General features: G+C 46.6%; 1 protein-coding gene across 3 annotated transcripts in view; it reads right to left on the bottom strand.

Moving 5' to 3' along the window:
- The window catches only part of pdzd2 (PDZ domain containing 2), a 77,841-nt gene that overhangs the window by 11,512 nt on the left and 51,905 nt on the right, over nt 1–14,424 (bottom strand). For all 3 annotated transcript variants that reach the window (XR_006152494.1, XM_031570678.1, XM_031570679.2), the window contains 11 exons: nt 10,744–10,843; nt 10,256–10,404; nt 8,736–8,855; nt 8,139–8,253; nt 7,609–7,682; nt 6,798–7,023; nt 5,584–5,701; nt 3,559–3,691; nt 1,472–1,559; nt 1,153–1,256; nt 339–504 (listed from right to left, as the gene is read on the bottom strand). Coding sequence is in view for 2 of the 3 variants with exons in the window: in XM_031570678.1 (XP_031426538.1) it covers nt 339–504; nt 1,153–1,256; nt 1,472–1,559; nt 3,559–3,691; nt 5,584–5,701; nt 6,798–7,023; nt 7,609–7,682; nt 8,139–8,253; nt 8,736–8,855; nt 10,256–10,404; nt 10,744–10,843 (1,393 nt within the window). In the remaining variant the exon portion in view is untranslated. The remainder of the gene's footprint in view (nt 1–338; nt 505–1,152; nt 1,257–1,471; nt 1,560–3,558; nt 3,692–5,583; nt 5,702–6,797; nt 7,024–7,608; nt 7,683–8,138; nt 8,254–8,735; nt 8,856–10,255; nt 10,405–10,743; nt 10,844–14,424) is intronic.

Raw genomic sequence — 14,424 nt, 5'->3', positions numbered from 1 at the left:
ACAATGATATTGTTTACTTGGCGTCCTGCCAGTAGGGCAGAAACAGGCTACATTTCATGTGTTTACAAAACAGTGCAGTGGGTTGTGTTGTGCTGCAATTTTGAGATGATGTACTTGTATGTATAACACATAAAGGATGAAACTGAAGCTGACATTACAGGTTCTTCTGAGCAAAAATAAGATGGCCGGATGGATAATTTCATCAGAGAGTCACAAGGGACAACTGGTGACAATGACATCTTAATACATGTCAGCCTTGTGTAAGGTCCATGAAAAGATCTGCTTGAGTGTTTTTCCCAATGCAGATGTATTTGTTCGTTTGTTTGTTTGTTTCCTACCGAGGGGCTGGACCCCTGACTCATCCAGTGAGGTGCTGCAGCTGCGGTGGTGCAGCATGTCGTCGTCGCTGGAGCCCATCACCGTGGTTTCCGAGAGCGAGGTCTGGTTGGTAATGTCGTGGGAAAAGTACTGCGACAGCTCAGCCTCTGAACTCAAAGACCCTTGCTGCAGAGTAAACAAACAGAGAAAGATGATCAAACCCATAGTACAGAACCTGGAGGGAGGTGAGGGGGGGGGGGGGGGGACAAAATGGCTGCCAGCAAGGTGATCCAACAGGGGCAGACCATAGGGAAGCAGGTGATTGGTGGGGAGAGGAGGAGGTGTTAGCAGCAGAGGGAGCTCAGTCACAGCAGCTGCCTCCACCTTCCTCTGACCCTCAATCAATTACGAGTGTGGGGGTGTGGGCACGGATTCAAGAGTAGTTTGTATTAATTAAGTACTCTGGTCGGGCGCCTCTGAAATAAAGACAAAAGGGGGTGTGTTGTGGGGCAAGAGTGTTTGTGTGTGTATGTGTGGTACTGGAGAATCTCCTAAATAAAGATTGATAGCCAAAGAGATAACTTGTGTATGTGTGTGTGTATTTGTCTGTCTGTGTGTGTGTATGTGTGTGTGTGAATAAAGTGGTAAAGAGAAAATGTGAGCACACAAAAATCTGCATCTCTCTCTAACTGTGTGTGTGTGTGTGTGTTTGGATTTGTATGTGTGTACGCAGGTATGACTGTACGCGTACAAAGTGAAATAGAAGGGGTTTGTGTGTGTGTGTGTATGTGTGTGTGGGAGTGGGACTGTGTGTGTGTGTGTGTGTGTGTTTACCCTGCTGGCTGGCTCCAGGAATCTCTTCATGGTCCAGCTGAGGGCAGCATTGCCCTCCACCTGCTTGGCCTTGACGGTCGGTGACGGGCTCTTTGATGGGAGACCTGGGTCCAGAAACACACGTAGAATCAAGGCCACAACTGAACACACAAAACACACTCTACTCACATAAAACTGACCATGCTTTACGAGGACTAAAACACGCATCAGTGCCCTCATGATAATGTAACATGCTAAACAACAATCAACTCTACATTACAATGGAATTTCTGTTGATGGAATCTTCATAATGTGGACGGAGCTACTGGGCTGCACCTACCGAGTGTGTGTGACGAGTGGTTGTCCTTGCTCAGGCTGTCCCTGTGTGTGGACCGAGCAATTACATCATCCATCTCCTGCTCAGACACCTGGAAACAACAACACAACAGTGAGACCACACCATTTACCCTCCTACCCCGAGCAAGGCATTATGGGGGAGGGAAATTCTGTAACGGGCATCAGGGTTGCCCCACAACTTTCCCGCTGGTTCTGTGAGAATGTGGCCACCAGATGGCATTAAAAGGCTGAAATAATGACACCCGATCCTTTCCCACAATGCAGCTGACATACTAGGGCACACATGTCTCCATCACTAGATTCAGGCTTATTATCATTTATTATCATTTTAAAAAGTGCCTTTTCATTCAAATCACGGTTGGATTCTTGTGTAATCCCAGCTAGGGTGACTGGTACTCTTCTCAAATATCCTTACAGTATGGATTCAATACAATTGTGGGTGCTGTTTCATTTGCATCTCAGTATGAAATCCCACTGACTACACATTTGGTCCTCTTTAGGGAAGAGGAGAGGTGCACTACCACAATCCAAGGATTCTTGCTTTTGTTTTTGTTTTTTACTCTGCATGTGTAAAGACGCAACCCCTTGTAAATTTAGCGTGTTTTGGTAGTAGGCTGCGGAGTTCAGGGGTAAACACTGGGTGTGTAGCTTTCCTGGTAGATTATAACCACCGTTACCTAACTGGCGTCACCCAATCTGCTACGACAGGTGGAGTTCTGCTTTGTGGTGTGTGCTACTGTGCTGCACCACCTGAGGGGTTGGCAGACGGAACGCTGCACCGGCGGTCATACGAACTGAACTTTCCGGAATGAGCCGGATAGGAGGGAATGCTAGAGACGTGATTCAATCTGCCAGTGGGTGCAGTAATTCACCGGTAGAGGAGATTTACAGGCAGGTACATGACACATTTGCTCATGGGGGAATGAGGTGCGGTATCAGGTGCTGCGTTTAATTTAGAGTGACTCAAAAGGGCCTCTTTGTCTGCCTTAAGGGGAAACCAATGTTTTTTTTCCCATATATATATATATATATATATATTTATATAAGACAAATTTATGTTTCACTTCCTGTCTGGTAAGCGCCAAAGAACAGGCATTTCAAAGGAAAACATGAAACGAGCAAGTTCCAACCTAAAGGAAACCACCAGAATGAAACCAATGTCAATTTATGGAGCCGATAATTCAGAGGTATTAACACAGGGGGCTACAAATTTACAGCGCTCTTCCACTCTCTCTCCCTTCTCTCCCACTTCCTGACATAAGCAAATGGCAAAACCCTCAAAGGTCAGCTCTGCGACTCCCCCTGTTTCCCCCTACTGGCATGCTCACTGGCCCAGGTGCTAGGCTGCACATAGCCACAGACCACCCTCTCCACCTTCTACTTATGTAATGCTAACATGACAAGCACATCCATCTTAGACAAAAATAGTCAGCACATTCTCCCCAACTAGCGTCCTCTCTTCAAGCAAGCCCGCACCCAAAAAATACACTCTGTGCCTGTGCCTGTTCCGTGATTAATTAGACTGAGGAAAAGGCCAGGGCCCGGACACAAGTTGAGGCAGTGTGTATACATTTTTCACTAGCGGGTTTTAATGATTCATGCTAGGGGCTAATTAGCAGGTTAGCAGGTGGAGGAGGTTTTGATGGGAGCCCGGTCCATCTGGTGGAGGGTGGCACACACACACACAAGGCCCGGGAGAGTGACACGATGAGACCTTGATCAGACAGTAAAGCTTGCGTGTGTATGTGTGTTTTTGAGAGTGCATGTGTGGATATATTTATGGCTAAATAGGTTTTCGAGCATCAGCCAGAGTTTGTGTCTAAGAAGTTCTTGACTGTGTGGGCATGAGTGTGATTTCTTTGTGCGTATTTATATGCATGTTTGTCTCTAATTTTGCAAATGTGTGTGTGTCTGCTTGTAAATGAATATATTTGTGTGTGTGTCTGCTTCTGAGTGCATGTGTGTGTATGTGTCTGCTTCTGAGTGCGTGTGCGTGTGTGTGTGTGTGTGTGTGTGTGTGTGTGTGTGTGTGTGTGTGTGTGTGTGTGTGTGTGACTGTGTGTGTCTTACTTTAGGGTTGGGGTGTCTGCTGATGATGAGGCTGACAGGGCCAGGACCGCACTCGCTCAAGATGGCATACGCTTCACTGAGGGCTGCGTGCCGCAAACTCACTGACTCCACCTCCAACACCTGGTCTCCTCGGCTGTAAATACACAGACAAACACACACACACGCACACGCACACACACACACACACACACACACACACACACACACACACACACACACACACACACACACACACACAATGGCTATGTTACAGATAAAGCCGATAAGACCTACACAATGATAACACCAGCCAATAATCTACCTAGCGAGGAATTCAACCATCAGTACCCTGAGATGTTTGAGTTACGGAAGGCTGCCGCAGTTTTTGGGGGGAAAAACAATATGGGCGAGTGTGTGCTTTGCAACCCTATCTCTCTCTGTGGCCAGCTGGAAGTACTTTCACAGCAAGATCCAGCATTTAGTACCTATGATCTGTCTGCTGACATAAAGAGCTCATTCATGTGTTGCTGGCACGAATGGTGCATTTTTTGGTGTTGTCCAAAAAAAAAAAAGGGCTCTGGCTGTGAAATGTTTCATCTTTGCACACACACACAAATAGAGAGAAACACACGCACGCACACACACACACACACACACACACACATACACAGACACAGACACAGACACAGAGAGAAACACACAGACACACACACACACAATAGGACACACAATAGGACACACAAAAAGACACAAACAAACATAGAGGCACGCACACAGACACACATACACAGATAAATAGATAGATAGAGAGAGAGAAAGAGAGAGAGAGAGAGAGAGACGGCTGCAGAAAGAACTGTTATCATCTTTAAAACACACACACACACACACCCACACACACACCCACACACACACACACACACACACACACACACACACACACACACACACACACACACACACACACACAGACTTAATCAAAACACTCATGCAGGCATGCAAGCACAAGCACAAGCATGCAGACACACACATGTGTCGTCTCACACATCGCCACTCTTTGGCAGTCTGGAGGGGACTGAATGATTTACGGTGCTGGTTTGTTTTCCCCTGTGGTTCCTGATTCCTGCCTCACCCTTCCTTAATGATGTACAACTGATGCAGACAAGCAAACACTTCAAATGCTCTGTGTGTCCAACAACATGTGTGCATGACTGTGTGTGTGTGTGTGTGTGTGTGTGTGTGTGTATGCATTTCTGTGCATGTGTGTGTGTAGAGACCACCCCCAGTCTGGGACACATGCTCTTGACAGGGCCTCTCCGCTCACACACAGAACCTCTTAGGAACCTATTAGTGCTAAAGGGGAACTAGTGCACAGGGACCTCCGTATTACGTTTGATGTAGCAGTTCATCTGAGTATTTAGCCCGCAAGCAGACTTTTAATCAGTGCATGTAAGACACGCGCTGTGTGACATCAAGGGGGTGGCTTACAAGGAAGCAGCAATGACACTGAAAGTGTCGAGGGAGCGACGGCTTTTCTCACATGAGGAACTTGTTAAAAGTTATTTTACCATTGCCATTAAGGAGCGCTGGATGACTGCTTCCGAACTTTTTTTGGAGTGCTCCTTACAATAACACATACAATTATATTGTACGGATAGACTGCTGCAAGGGATTTCTGTTTTATTTTTTTGGCTATTGCTGAAATTTACTTATTTAATAATCTTTGGAAGAAGTTGAATGGACATAAAGGCACTAAAGATACTAAAAATAACCGAAACACCAAACTTGCCTGAATGTTCTGAGAGAACCTCTTTTTAGTTCCTCCTGCCAGTTTTTGGCACTGATACTAGACAGATAACTGGATAGTCTAAGTTCCCCAGCAGCAATGCAAAACATCTAAGAGGAATGCACCCGTCAAACCTTTGAGATAACCCTTTTCCAAACACCTGCACCAAAATTTGGTGATGGCTTTGAAGCATGTGTGTGTAAGCGGGGAACTTAAGGCTCAGAGTGTATTGAGCTAGAGGGAGAGAGGGGAGGCTAAAATACCTGAGTCTGCCGTCCATCTTGGCAACTGAGCCCGGGGCCAGGCTGTGGATGTAGATCGCAGGGCTGGTGTTCTCTAGGGTCAGGCAGCAGGCTCCGATGCCAAGCCCCACACCTGGTTCTAAACACACACAAACACACCCAAGAAGGTGAATGCAAGAACACACATACACACACACAAACACACAAACACACACACACACACACACACACACACACACACAAACAAACACAAACATACACAAGAAGGTGAATGCACGCACGCACACACACACACACAGACACAGAGACACACAAACTCACACACGTAGACAGAAAGGTCACCTGGTCATTGTAGCAGTAAAATAACTTCTTCACTAAAACTGCGCTTAATATTTTTGTTTTGATAAACACAAATACAGGCTTCCAGTCATTAAATATTCTGGACTGCGCTGTGTTTCAAAGGAAGGGACTCATTAAAAATAGATCAGATGTTGAAAAATAGATCTGAGGGTTGCAGCATTTAGCAGGCTTCCACTCTACACAGGCAACACTCAGCAATGTCTTCACTTGGCCGAGGCTCCAGTGTTTGGCATGACGGTGCCTGAGGACATGAACTCAGTCACCTCAACGACGAACCCAAGACACCCACAACATTCTCATTAAGGTGAAAGTTGGGGGTGGAGGTTGTCTAAATGCGTTCCTTGGCACTTATGGGGCTCCAAATCATGAAAGTAAATGCAAACTAAATATCACCAGCAAAATATATCATCACATACAAGATGTTAACAGCTGTGAGAGAGAGCAAAAACAACAGAGGTATGATATTTTGTGCTTGTGATGGACCATCTCCAGTATAATCTATCTAAAAAATCTAAACAAATAAAAAAGAATCATTTTTCGCGAATCACCTTTCGCGAATCAGGACTTTTGTACTCACACATCAATGTTCATTATTCAAATGAGTATGGCATGGAAATTCACAAATACAAAAAAATGTGTCATGCAGAAACTGATTATGGTGTTTCACACCATTTTTAAAACCTTCCTACCATAAATAGGCTTTACCTTAAACCTTAAACCTACTCTGTCCAAGCAAGCCTTGATGGGAAAAGCATGTGGCCCCAAATCTCTCCTCTATCACAGAGCAGGCCTGCCCAGTAGCCCTCAACATTCCCCAACGTATGAAGGGGGTATGAAGCCCAGTCAGAAGCCCAGAGCTGCCTCCTCCCAGTCACCTTTGTTGAGCGAGACCTCCATGATGATGCGGTCCTTGGGCCCGGGGCCCCTGCGGGAGTCGCCCTCGTCGAAGGCGGGCGGGACGGGCGTGCCGGGCGTGCCGCCGCTGGTGTTGGAGTTGGGCGAGCTGGAGCGGCTCAGCAGGGTGGGCGTGGGGCACGGCGTCAGGCTGGGGCTGCGCAGGCGGGTGCGCACCGTCAGCGTCACCACACCCTTCTTCAGCTGCTGCAGGGCCGCAACACACAACACACAGGACCAGAGATCAGGATGATGACTGCACACACACCACACCATGGGCCATCTATTACCACACACATCACATTTCTATTGTATTTGTCTATGTGCAGGCTGTATTGTTGCAATAACCACTATTAGCTTTGTCACATGTCTGTAAAGGCAACAGTGAATTAATAAGCTGTTACCAGAAAGAAAGCAACTTTGTAATTTAGCATTGTTCGAGTTAATATTTAGAATTTAGTTTGAAATTGTGTAGCCTAAAACTATGCAGATTACGTCCTTAAAACATGGAATCAACTGACATAAATCCTAAAAACGATATTAAATATCTACAGTGAGAATGTCTGAGATGAATATTTTCTCAGAGGCTGAAGTCGTAATTTCCCTCTTTTGGGAAAGCACTAACGACAGTTTGCTGAACACTTTTCAGGTCTCACTCAAGCGAGCGAGCAGACAGACACACACAACAGAGCAGACTCCCTAAGATGTGAGGAGCAGACTTCTAGAGCGTATCAGAGCCAAGGCCATTCTGGTCTGTCTGTCTGACCCTGGGAGTTGTGCATGACTTAGTACCTTAAACGTCTGAATGGCTTGCTGATGAGTAAGACCTTGGAGAGATTCCCCATTGACCTCCAGTATCTCATCACCTGTGTACACGGGGAGACACATAGATAGAAAGAGAGAGAGAGAGAGAGAGAGAGAGAGAGAGAGAGAGAAAGAGAGAGGAACAGGAAGAGAAAGAGAGTGAGACATATGGAGAGAGCCAGAAATACATCTGTCAAGATGTGACTATAGAGTTAAGTGATTTGATGAGGAAACATTGTTAGAATTTCGCTGCGCTAAAGCAATTTGGTGCATGTGACAATAAACACTTTGACTTTGACTTTGACTTTGAATCCCCAGAGATCTCTTGTCATTTTGAACTGTTGATGTATACAGTATATCATTTTTGTGATGTATTATTATTATTTTGTCTAAGGTCTGAGACAAGCACTATATGAATGTCATTTCTCATGACGATTACTGTCTTCCTCCTCAAAGTTCCCCGAGCACAGGCTGTGGCACCCCAAAGAACAGCCCTTTTCCCACAGACATCCTCTCACCCTCTTTGAGGCGTCCGTCTGCGGCCGCTGCCCCGCTGGGGAAGATGGTCTTCACAAAGATGCCCATCCTGCCCCGGGCCGAGTCCTGGCCACCTACGATGCTGAAGCCCAGACCCTGCACCCACACACACACACACACACACAAATAGAGGTTACACCACTACACACAGACAACACACCTGGCACACAAGGGCAAAACCAGAGCACAGGAACCAAGGGACAGGAAAGCAAAGTAAAGTTTTGACTTTGACTTACTCTATACAAACCACCCACTCTATACAAACCACCCACTTGCCCAGCTAAATGCTCACCCACAGAACCCCAAACTCAACACAAACACAAACACAGACACACACATGCGCACACACACACACTCTCACACACATTAACATACTTTTTATTAAGGCTACCAGCTCTATATAACTATGGGCAAAAAAAGTATTTTGTACCAAGCTTGTCTCTACTCCATCCCTTTTACTGAAGTGAAGCGCTTTGCTTGAGCACCAGAAGAAACCACAAAATAGGTTTCATGTACACCCTCCTATCCAGAGTGTGTGTGTGTGTGTGTGCGTGTGTGTGTCTGGAGAGGAGGCTCACCTTCCCCTGTCCTTTCATCAGGACTATATTGGAGATAATAGACGGCTGGGCCAGTCGCCATGGTGATTCCACTTGAACGGTGCTCAGGGATCGCGCCGATTTCTTCACTATTTGATATTCCTGAACAAGAAAGAGACAAGAGGCAGCACCGGTGAACCAATGAATACACTCCATTGTTCTTGGCCACATTCTGAGGTGTTCACACACACACACACACACACACACACACACACATAAACACAACAACAACAACAACAACAACACACACAGTAGTACACAACAACCTCGTCACTCAATGGCCTGTATTGTGGACGGTTTTAGCACCTATTATCATTAGCCCAAAAAGCCCTGGATGCTAGTTAGGGGGTGGGGGCAGGGCACAGTGGGGGAGGACACTTTTAACACAGCCTTTCTGTGCACCTCTCTCTGCACCACAGGTCCCTCTGTCTCCTGCTAGGCTCCTGATTAGCGCCGTAGTTAGCGAGCACCCACCGAGATCATTAAGAAGACGAAGGCTGAAGGAGGGGAGAGGGGGCTTGAAGCGCCGGTGCTTGGGCTTTGATGTGCCTCCGCTTGGGTTATTATCTCATAAACAATCCCCTGAGCCACCTCATGCTAGCTGGCTACACCCAGGGGATCACTGCATGACAGAGGCCCCCCATCTCCCAATCAGAAGAGCAGGCTGCCACATCAGATGCTCTAGAGGTGGTGGTGGTGGTGGGCTCAAGATTTGCGAGGGGGGAGCAGACAGTATGTGACTCTAGCCCTGACGGAGACCCTGTTTCAAACTGGTTATCTGGTGCTACCTGTCCATCTTTCAGTAACTGCTCCATCTTCACCTTATTCCCATCCAAAGAGGGAAGCATATGGAAATATGTGGTGCTCCCCTGATCCCTAAACACCTGATCTTGACTGCATTTCCATTTTTTTTATATAACTCAAAAACTGGAGATGGTAGATGTCGGCTGTCTTTGCTCTGATAGAAACACCTTTCCTCGTAGCTTGGTTGTTCCCTCCTTTGTATGTCGCTTTGGATAAAGGCGTCTGCTAAATGACTAAATGTAAAATGTAAGCTTTGGTCTTGAAGACATTTTACCTGCACACAAGACTAAATTAAACTATAGTTATTTGGCTCCTGGGAAGTACACATTCCGTGTGGACGCAGGTTATCAAAGGTTATGTCATTGTCAATACTTCATGTTACAGTCAATTGCAAGGTTCAGGTCACTGCATTAGAACAACTGTGAGAGTACACATTGAGCTATCCTGTGTATTTCTGCAGTACTATGTGTGTGGATATAGACTGACCTCACTGACACTCACTGTGTGTGTGTGTGTGTGTGTGTGTGTGTGTGTGTGTGTGTTTGTGTGTGTGTTTAGATCTGTGAGTGTATGGGTGTATATCCGTGACTGCATGTGTGTGTGTGTGTGTGTGTGTGTGTGTGTGTGTGTGTGTGTGTGTGTGTGTGTGAGAGTGTGTGTGTGTGTGTGTGTAAAGAGAGTTTGTGTGTGTAAGAGACCTGTCTGACGCCTGCAGTGTCCAGCTGCTGAGGCAGTGAGTGCTTCCGCCCGCCCCTCGCCGGCTTATCCGCCACATCACTTCCTGTGTCCCCGTTCTCCACAATCAGTTCATCATCCTCCCCAACCGACTCCAGACGGCTACCGCCTCCTAAGAGTGTGTGTGTGTGTGTGTGTGTGTGTGAGACAGACAGAAAGAGAGAGAATTAAGAGATGAGAGTTTAAATTACAGTTATATTTATGGTTACAGTATTTAGCAGATGCTTTTGTCCGAAGCGACTTACACATTTTTTTTTTTAAATAATAATATAAGCAATGATTGTTGTATGTGCTATTATTTGTTGTGAACTGTGTATTATTATCATAAAGAGAGGAAAAACATCAGATGCTCTTTTATATGGCTTTGACTAGGTATTCAGCTGAACACATGTTGTGATGAATGACATGTATATTTGGTTCATGCAGAGGTGGTGATATGTGCATCCCTGACCTTGCGATCTGCTGCGGAACTTCATAGGCGTGGGGCTGCGGCAGCACCCTTTGGGGCCCTCCATGTGTCCTCTCTCCTCCAGCTTCTCCATGTCAGAAAACTACACAAGCAAGGACACGTTCTCAGTTAGCACACTTGACCAGGCCTGCAATCATCACAAAATCAAATGACTAACTGATCACAACAGCTTCATCACACATAGGACTAATCTCCACGGTGAGGAAATAAAGACAGTTCTGCCTGAACTACTGAGGTATCTTAAACTGGTATGCAGCCTGCTGTTGAAGTGGTACATGTTTAATGCTCAGTCCAACACCACTGGCCACGCTTCGTGTGCTCTGCTACCATTTCTTATTGGACTCAAGAGTGATTTTTGCAGCAAATAGTTTCAAGTATGGATTGGAAGTTTATCCAGCTGTGGGAACTGACAAGGGTGCAAAGGTCAGAGATGTGATCCTCTCTCCCCGCTCCATACAAACACACACACACACACACACACACACACACACACACACACACACACACACACACACACACACACCACACAAAGAGGGGTTAATTAAGACTGATGACTGGAGTGGCTGAGCACATGGAGGTCTAGGCACTTTCTCAACGTGCTGCCATGTTCCTGGTAACCAAGGAAAACAAAGAATCGGCACTTGCCCTCTGCTGCCTTTTCAAACACTTGCTGAAAGCTTGAGGAATGTCACAAGTGTCTATCGGTGAACCCCAGGCCACGGTCTCAATGGGAGAGTCCATGGAGAAAAATAGGCCCAACAGTGATAAGGAAGCATCCCTTGCATAAGAAAAAAAACCGAAGAATTTTATTCTGCTTTTCAGCTAAACAGATTTATAAGATCATCCCCCTTTTTTCATAAGGGGCATGTGCTTTTCATCACTGCACTTAAAAACTACAGGTCAAAGGAGAGTTGAGAAGAGGATGATTGGAGTACGAGGGCAGATCCAGTGTTTGCATATGTCTGCCATTAGCCCAGCCATCCATTTTCCCCTCTCCAAAGTGCTCTCTCTCTCTCTCTCTCTCTCCCTCTCTCTCTCTCTCTCTGGCTGTTTACTGAATTTGTTTTTTCCATTCTCTGCTTCCAGCCCCAGCTCATACCACGACCACATGCCTGAGATAAACACCACACCTGCCGCAGAGGAAAACAGTGTGTGCTGGTGAGTGCCAAGCACTGCCCCTTTTCATTAGAGCTCAAGTAACCCCCCCCCCCCCCCCCCACACACACGTTTTATCTGCCTTTGTTTTCCTGAGGATTTCCTGCATATAAAGAGGTGTTATCAAACTAAATGTGGAGCAATGAATGTCTGAAGCTTTGGGGAAGGGAAAGGACAGACACAAAACAGGATTATAAAAGCCTGTTTGTATTCTAACTGGCACAGAGAACAAAACTGGTTGTGATTAATGGTACTTCAACTGAAGAGTGATACTATGCTAGGATTCAAAAAACTCACAAGCATGAAAATAAAAACAGCTATTTCTGTTCCACTTTATATTTCTCACTTAGTCATTAAATTAAGAATTTGGTGGAAATTGACTTCACCGTCCTTACAAAATGATTGATTCTGGGATGCACTTTGATTCCACATCAGGAATACCTGCTGAATTAATATATCTATAAGTATAAATGTGTTCCATAGTTAAATGTATCAATCTATTAGAAGGTCCCAGTTAGCTTCAGTAAAAGAAATAAAAGTAGGATGGAATTCAATTTTGGAAACCTTGCAGGCAGCAAAAGAGAATGCAAGACTTCTGGCCAGTGGCCATAGGGGAATGGCAGACTCCTGAACGGACTCGCAGTCAACCGTGCTGGAAATCCTTTTGCATTAGTCTGACTTTTCCAGTGAGGCACAAGAATTTCAGAGGAATTTCAGGAATTTCCACTGCTCTGAGGGAGAATACCCAGTCTTCCAAAGAGGAGGTAGGGGGAGAGAGCATGGCTGCAGACACATGCCACCACTAGGTGCAGATCACAGAATATAAAGGGTGATGTATTCTGAAAGGTGTCCTCACATTTTGCCACACTTTCTGTTTTGTGTGGGTTCATTCCTATAGTAACACTCCCTGTGTTAGTCATCCGCCTCGGAGCTCCGATAAGGCAACAGAAAACAGGAGTGCAGGAGTGAAGGGTTACACAGAGGTCACACTGGAGATTAAGCAGCAGTCCAGTGTGTGTGTGTGTGTGTGTGAGTGTGTGTGTGTGTGTGTGTGTATCTGTGTGTGTGTGTGTGTGTGTGTGTGTGTGTGTGTGTGTGTGTGTGTGTGTGTGTGTGTGTGTCTGTGTGAAAGTGTCCCCTTTTCACTGCACAATCAAGGCAAGAGGGCTGGCTCTCCCCTGAGACAGAAGGCAGGGTCCCTCTGCACAAGGGTCAAACACCTCCTCATAAGTACAAGCACTTATAAAGATGCATTGACCAGACCTGTCACTATGTGATGGAGACATGGAGACACACACACACACACACACACACACACACACACAGACACACAGACACACACACAGACACAGACACACACACACACACACACACACACACACACACACACACTAAACTGCTAAAAGTTGGGCCTGACCTCTCCTTCACTACTGATAAACTCTCCCCTGCCGGCTCTGAAAGTTGTGAGAGCTACTGTGTCACAGCAATTCCTCAGCTGTCAAATCTTCCGTGAGGGTAGCCAAGGACTTTTTCAAGGCACCTGTTTATTGTGTCTTTGTAGTCTCTAGAGCTGATTGCCGGTTGCCACAGTGACTGTAAGAGGCAAGTGTACTTACAATGTCTTTCAAACCAGTCAGCACACATAGGTGATTAACTGGACATGGAATTGTGTTTAATGAATGTGTAATTACTAACCCAGCTACCACAGAGAGTTTTGTATGTGGGACAGTCCCGTGACAACCCCAACCAACTCCAACCCCTCTTCTGCCTCTCACCAGCTTCATAAGCACGCAATTTTGACACACCTTCGCATTATCTCTACACCACAAGCCGGCTGCATTCCTCTACACTGCTGGATGTAAGCTGGCACGGTGCGTGACAACAGCACCCAGGACGCCTGGTGTCTGGCTGACACTGCTGCTGCTGCTGTTGATGATGTGGAGGGGAGAAGGGGGGGGGTGCAGGCTGACGTGAGTGAGCAGCCCAGCCCAGTGTGGGACTCTTCTCAGCTGTCAGCAGTACCGGCTGTCTCCTGCATGAGTGCCTGGTGAGGCGCCCCACTCCCTCGGTGGAGACACTGAGACGTATAATGGGGGTGGGAGGGGTGCTTGTGAGGATGAGGGGGTGGGAGGGGAGCTTGTGAGGGTGGGGGATTGAGGGGGGGTTGTGAGGATGCACATCTCCACAGCAGCTGAGTGGAGCAGAGGAGCCTGCCATAACAGCCACAGCTGTGTGTCTGCTTCCTACCTTCTCTCCTTCCCTCCCACCTTCAGCTTTCTTTCCCCTTCCTCCTGTTCTCTCACTCCCTCTACCTCTCTCTCTCTCTCTCTCTCTTTTCATACAAGGCTACGACTGTTACTTGAAAGGATCCCATGATTCCCCACAACACGCTCAAACCTTCTGCCTGAGCCCCCGCCCACATAATGACAGCTGCTCCATCCATCTTGAACAAGAAATAAGAGCAAAGTGCTCCGAAAAAGAACCCCTTTAACAAACAAGGCTGACTGC

This window comes from Clupea harengus, chromosome 7, assembly GCF_900700415.2.
Source record: "Clupea harengus chromosome 7, Ch_v2.0.2, whole genome shotgun sequence".
Taxonomy (NCBI): Eukaryota; Metazoa; Chordata; class Actinopteri; order Clupeiformes; family Clupeidae; genus Clupea; species Clupea harengus.
Note: the sequence above shows the minus strand (reverse complement) of the source record. Positions and strands in the feature narration are given on the sequence as shown.